The sequence below is a fragment of the Alosa pseudoharengus genome, unplaced genomic scaffold (genome assembly GCF_046254945.1).
Source record: "Alosa pseudoharengus isolate Yale_2024_CS ecotype anadromous, Long Island Sound unplaced genomic scaffold, YU_APseudo_1.1 YU_APseudo_1.1_scf_7, whole genome shotgun sequence".
Taxonomy (NCBI): Eukaryota; Metazoa; Chordata; class Actinopteri; order Clupeiformes; family Clupeidae; genus Alosa; species Alosa pseudoharengus.
The window spans coordinates 11,421,185-11,427,783 of NW_027468859.1; the positions used below are offsets into that span (position 1 = coordinate 11,421,185).

Below are 6,599 nucleotides of genomic sequence, written 5' to 3' on the forward strand. Positions count from 1 at the left end.
GCCCACAGCCGATTCCGGAAGTAAGAATCCAATACAATTTCTCCATTAACAACTGGGGTATAAGCCATAAAATCGTAACCGTCTATGGTAGACTTAAAACCAGCTATGGCATGACACTGGTTCAAAGAAAAAACAACATGTAAGCCTCTAACTCGTTGCCAGTACATCACACAGTCACACTGAATTTTGAGAATTCTACTGGGTCTAAGCTTCCCAAAGAGGTCAAGCATTTGATGATGGGCCAAAGTATGTGGGAGCAGTGCCCTCCTAAGTAGATGATGTGCAATGTTAAGAATTGAAATGTTAATTTATACTGACTGACATGAACCAAGGAGTACATTACCGTGAAGACCCGCGAGAGGGCGCTATAGGCTTGTGGAATGCAGAGCGCGCATCTTTTTTTCTCTCTCGCTCTCGGAGGTACATTTTCTCTGCTGCCGGCTTGTGCCTCCACATAGCCCAAAATGCTTGATTGCATTGCATTCTCCACATTTCTAGCTACATTTTCATGTACCACATCAGCATTTTCGTTCAGTGAATCTTTTATTAATTGTTTTACAATTACCGTCAGGCCCTCCTCGTTGACCGCCTTAGTTATCGCCCGGCTCACCTCAGCTTCGTCGCCATTCACTTCTTCGTCTGCACGTTGTTTTAAAACATGCATCTTTTTTCCATCTCGCGAGCATGCTCTACGATGCTGGGTAGAAGCTGTTTTGAAAGCACTTTTTATTCACTCTTATGCTCTCCAGTCTATGGTGTCTCAGCACACGACCAGAGCTTCTCCACCTTAACAGAGAGTGACTGGGGTGATGTGGATCCTGGAGAATGGATTTGATTTTGTTCCTGCTGCAATCTGTGTACAGGATGTATATGGAGGGGAGCTGTGTCTCTATGATCCTCATTGCTGTTTTAATAATCCTCTGGAGGGCCTTCCTCATGTTCTTGTACCAGCATAAACTAATTAAAAATAATTGAGAAGTTTGTTGGTGTATGGAACTGATTAAAGTGTGAGAGTACAGATGATTGTGGACTCTAAAGTCACAAATACATAAATAAGTAAAACAACAGGTGTCACTTGAACATTTTGACATGTGTAGTTCAAGCAACTGTAGTTTAATCACAATAGTCAAATTCATTGATCTATTGAAATGTCTTATGAGTTCAGAGGTAATGAATACTGAGACAAAACCTTACACTGAGAGTGACATCCCTCCATATAAGACCTGGTAGAGTTTGTTGTGTTGCACATTCATTGTGAGGAGGACAGGAGGTCATATAAGCACTAGGAAGGACAAGGTCATTTACTGTAAGCACTAGGAAGCAGTGAAGTTGATGATTATATGTATGCAGTACTGTTGTCATGGGATGGAAGGCAGCAAACAGAAACAAAGATATGATGTAATACTGGCATGTTTCAAAGGGATTTCAGAAATATGTTTTTAATGCATTGTGACAAAATACAAAATATGGTCCATGAACCACTTGACCATTTATCAAATTTGACTTCTGACAAAGTCAAGCTCCCAGAGGAATATTTTGCTGTTTTGTCTATGTCTATTGTTTACACATTTCAGTCAAAATAACAAACAAAAAAAAGGTTTTGAAGAATTACAATTGGGGATTGGACCTTATTATTTAAAAACAACCAACAATTATCTGTGTCAACTGATATAAAATGGTTATTGTGATGTTTTCGCCTGTCACTCAGCAGACATAAAATACAGATGACCACACAAAGAAACTAAGCAGTCTGGTAACACTGACATGCATAACACTCAGTCAATTCCTTTCATAGTAGATTAATAAGAAATTGTTTACATATAGGTTACTAGAAGCATGAAAATAATTGTTTTATTTAAATTATGCCACACTCCATTAGTAATATTATAGTTTCATTTATAAATTAATGAGTGAAAATGTTGATGTGGTAGTGTTTAGACTAACAAATGGGTCATTCCACGCCAACTCAGCCAGTGTGCCATGTACATGACACCTCTCAGATTTTGCTGAAAAACGGTGAACAGACGTTATGGGCTTCCAAAAATGGCAAAAGATGAAATGTGAAATTCCAATGTGTCAATTAGGGCCGTGGCACCCGAAATTCAAATGGACGCCACAGGCAAACCGTTTGAGATATTGACCTGAAACTTCAGATTCCTTTGTTTGGTAACATAAGGCATATATTCACCGCTTTTCAGCAAAATCTGAGAGGGGTCATGTACATGATGCCCCGACATTGGCTGTTTTCACATGGAATGACCCAAATGTGCAATCTACACATGTACAATAATCCAGCAATGAACCAAAAATCATTACATTAGAACTAGGATTAGACATTTCGGATGGATTTTTGGCAAACATCCTAGCAGAAATTCATCTCTGTTCCATACATGCTAGACACTGCCTCGCCTCATCCATTTTAAACAGGTACACAGACTTCACTACTATAAGACTAGGTTACACAACATATTTCCATATACCTCCCTAATCTGTGACAAAAGTAATGCTGGAGAGGGGTCTTTGGCCCATAGCTTTGTTTTCTGCCCTCACCTGACAGGATACTGGCAGAGCATTTTCAAAGTCTTTACTAAGGTCACTCAGCAGCGCATTGAACTAGATGCCCTTCTCATATTGTGTGGGATGTTGAATCAGTCGCTCAGACTGTTAAAGTACGAACAACAGTTCCTAATTCTAATTTCGACTATTAACAGCAAAAAAAAAAACGAAGAAAAAAAAACAGGTCCCTTCCTCAGTCATAAGAAAACCTATTTCACAAAAATATAAATTGTTTTGTCATCCACTATCTGTAAGTACATTAACTAAGGAGGAGTCAGTATTGAAAATGTTGAGCATGAAAATGAGCTTTGCACATTTTCGGAACCAGGGGTAAAAAAGAGCATAAATTATTGGATTAATCGCAGAGTTCAGATATAACAGAGGCAGAGTTCCTTCAAACACCTTCAGTGATAATGTATCTGGAATAAAAGCACTAAATGATATAGATAAGAAATAGGGCAACAAACAAGCAACAAATACAGTCACCAGAATCCCAAGTGTGGTGGCTGCTTTCCTTTTTGAAGCTTTAGGAACACCGCCTCCATACTTTCTATTCCTTGTAGCGGGGTTTCCTTTGGCAAGCCTAATGCTTTTAGAATGTTTTCTAGCTATAATAAAAATCTTCATGTAGGAAAGAAGTATGACAGAACATGGCAAGATAAAGACTAAAAAAAGGTCTATGCTTGCCCAAAGTCCATCTGCAACTACAGTGCAATTTCCAAAACACAACACATTACCAGTGCTAATTCCATTAATGTATATATAAGCCATACTGTAACCAAATGAAGTTAACCAATTGAAACAGTTAACTGTGAAAATCAGTTTGAATGTGACTTTGTTTGAGTATTGGAATGGGTTGCTTAAAGCATACAGCCGATCCACAGAAATGAAGGACACATTATAAATAGATAGAAAGGTAAAGTGAAAAGAACACAGTAGAGAGAAATAGCAAAATGTCCTGTCCATACGCATGCAGAAACTTTTAGATATAAAATATATCGGCAAAACAGTTACTCCCACCATCATGTCAGCTGTAGCAAGAGAAAGGATTAATAAATTTGTCGGTGTGTGGAGCTGCTTGAAGTGTGAGATGGAGATGACCACAAGCAAGTTCCCACAGACGGTCAGAATAATCACTGCTGCCATACATATATAAAGAAGCACAGATGAAGCCGTCAAATGAACATTTTGACATGTGTCATTCGAGCAAAGTATCAGTTCATCCACAGTGCTAAAATTCATTGGCCTTGTGAAATGTTTGAGAACAGCTGATCATGTAAATGAGAGCAAATCCCTCCATAAATGTCCTGTTGGAGACTGTTGTGCTGAAAACTGATTCTGTAGAATTGAGGAGGTGTTGCAGTGATGCAGTCTCAGAGATGCAGTAAGAGGGTGTGAAGTTGCTCATCCATTTTATGCCCTACACCAAGTCTAATAATTGATAGGTTAATGATGTCTGTTATTATGGGATTACTATGAAAACAACAGAGACTAACAACAGGCCCAGGATTTCTCACAAGGATTTTAATTGGATAGTCTGTCCATTCCAGGGATGGATTACTGCAAGGGCCTCCCAGGCCCAGGGGCGCAAGGGATCAGGGGGCCCTTAGGCCCAAGCCTTTGCATGGAATCATTGCCTCAATATCAACAAATCAGGATGCAGGCTATGAATCTGATTGAATTAAAGTATTGGCCATCCCCAAAATGCACCAGAATACAGGAAATCACATCAAACAAATAAAAAAATTCTGGGGGAGCCCCTCCCCCCCCACACACAAATGCGACAATTAGTGGGGGGCCCGTAATGCATCTTGGCCCAGGGGCCCGAAAGTTCATAATCCGCCCATGGTCCATTCGACTATCAGATGCTCAGATTCAGCAAAATTATTTGCTGACACTCTGTTAAAGGTGCTGTCAGGGATTTTACGCTACAGTACTTCAAGCCCATAACATTTTTTGTCACATTCAGCAATCATCCCCTCATGACATTACATTACATTATTTTTTTAAAAACAGGTCTACACACTCTTTACCTCCCTCTGATTTTATTATCCAACTCACTGAATGGACATTGAAAAATAATACTTTTCTGTCCCAAGACCATTTGTATATTCAGGTACGTAGAACTGCTACAGGGGCATGTTTCGCCCCAAATTATGCCAATCTTTTTCTAGGTCTATGGGAGAAGGATTTTGTCCAGGGTAATATCTACAGTGACAAGATAAAATGGTGGGGGAGGTACATTGATGATGTACTTCTGATTTGGACTGGTTCTCATGATGAATTGTTATTGTTCTATGATTTCTTGAATAATAATGATAAGAATGTAAAACTGTCTATAGAATATTCTAAAACTACAATTAACTTAAGGTCATGATAGCCAGCTCCATACCACAGGGTTTCGAGAAGAAACAGACAGAAATACTATGTTAAGAGCGGATAGTTTTCATCCAGTTTGGCTCAAAAACAATATACCTATTGGACAATTCCAACATCTAATGGCCTCCTTACACCAAACAACTTTGACAAGATTTGGAAAAGATTCTTGAAAGATTGGCGTCTTTTGAGTAAAGCTTGAATGGGGGGGGGGGGGGGGGGGGGGGGCATTAGTTAAAAGACTACAATCTTTCAAGAATCTTTCCCAAATCTTGTCAAAGTTGTTTGGTGTAAGGTGGCCATTAGACATATTTGTGATAAAAATCAAGAGTATGAAAAGCAGGCCAAAATCATGTCAAATCAATTTACACAGTGAGCTATAAAACAGAGTTAGTACAGACTGCTAACAAAAAAGCCCACTCCACCTTAAAGCTGCAGTTGGCAAGTCTGACAGATTGAGGGGACTAAAGCCCTCCTTACACTGACAGACTTTGGAAAGATTTGGAAAAGATTTTTGAAAGACTACTGTCTCAGACCCTCTCACATCTAAAGACAAGTAATAAACTTTTAAGTCACAGACTATGATTTTGCAATGACTAGGGATCTTACAGGGTCACTATTTACAAGACTGCAACTAGATTCCTTTAAATTATTACCCATCGTGCAATAGATATCAACAGGAACTGAAATGATAGCCTACTAAACTCAAATTCATATTTTCGTGTTTTTGCAGCATTGTTTCATGCGTGACATCCCTAACCGATATAGAGTTGTTCTGTCGCGTGGAAGAGCCGACTAAAGATGTATAAGAAACGAAATAACAAATTATCATATTCATGGGTTTCATCAGGTCCCTTGCTACAGCTGTCGCCTACTTTGCCCCTTCCTGTTTGGTGTTGGGAGAGAAGTCACTATTGGTTTTATATTGTTCACATCACTATTTGCATGAGCCACGACTAGAAAGACTTGCGATAATATCAAACATGTTTGATATTGTCGTAACGGCAAAACTAGAAAAAGACTGACTCCGACTGACTTAAAACCGCTAAGATTGGCACCTTACACTTAACGATCTAGTTGACGGGAGCGCGCCGCGATTCCAGTGCAACTCCCATGACTTCTGTCCGACTTTGGAAATTTAGTCGCCGACTGTGAAAACAGACCAAAATCGTACAATGTAAGGCCGCCATTAGCTGAAATTTTGAATGTTTACATGCCCCTCCCCCACTACCACCGAGCACCCTCTCATCGAGTTTGTGCTCGTTAGTGCGCACCAGACTGTACCAGACTGTGATTGACAGTCAGATCTCACACAGCCCTGCTCTGATTGGACCAGAAGAACCGGGACTGTGGATTTTTGCAAAACAAATAACAGGCTCTAGGTGGAGGTAGAACTGCGGGGTTTTTTCCTAAAACCTGCTGATTTATGTTGCTCTGTCGGAGCATAGTGTCGGTTTCGGTGAATATGATCAAAAAAACCTTGCCAACTGCAGTTTATTTTGTTACTAAATATAGCAGTCTAGCCAATCCCATAAAACGGATAATACTGTCAAATTGGAATCTATTGAAAAGTGACCCTATTCTTAGAGAAGTGTTTGGTGACCCCAAAAATTAGTTTTAGGAGGGCCTCCACCCTTTGAGACAAACTAGTACCAAGCCATCTCAGC

The 6,599-nt window shown here is 39.7% G+C and overlaps 1 protein-coding gene across 1 annotated transcript; it reads right to left on the minus strand.

Moving 5' to 3' along the window:
• Nucleotides 1–2,793: 2,793 nt before the first annotated feature.
• LOC143110326 (trace amine-associated receptor 13c-like) lies at nt 2,794–3,798 on the minus strand. Its single transcript, XM_076273205.1, has one exon. The coding sequence runs from the start codon at nt 3,796–3,798 to the stop codon at nt 2,794–2,796; it is 1,005 nt and encodes a 334-aa protein (XP_076129320.1).
• Between the last annotated feature and the right edge of the window lie 2,801 nt (nt 3,799–6,599).

Bases quoted from the DNA above. Each gene is read 5' to 3' on its own strand.
- LOC143110326 (XM_076273205.1), bottom strand. From the start codon at position 3,798: ATGAATTTTAGCACTGTGGATGAACTGATACTTTGCTCGAATGACACA.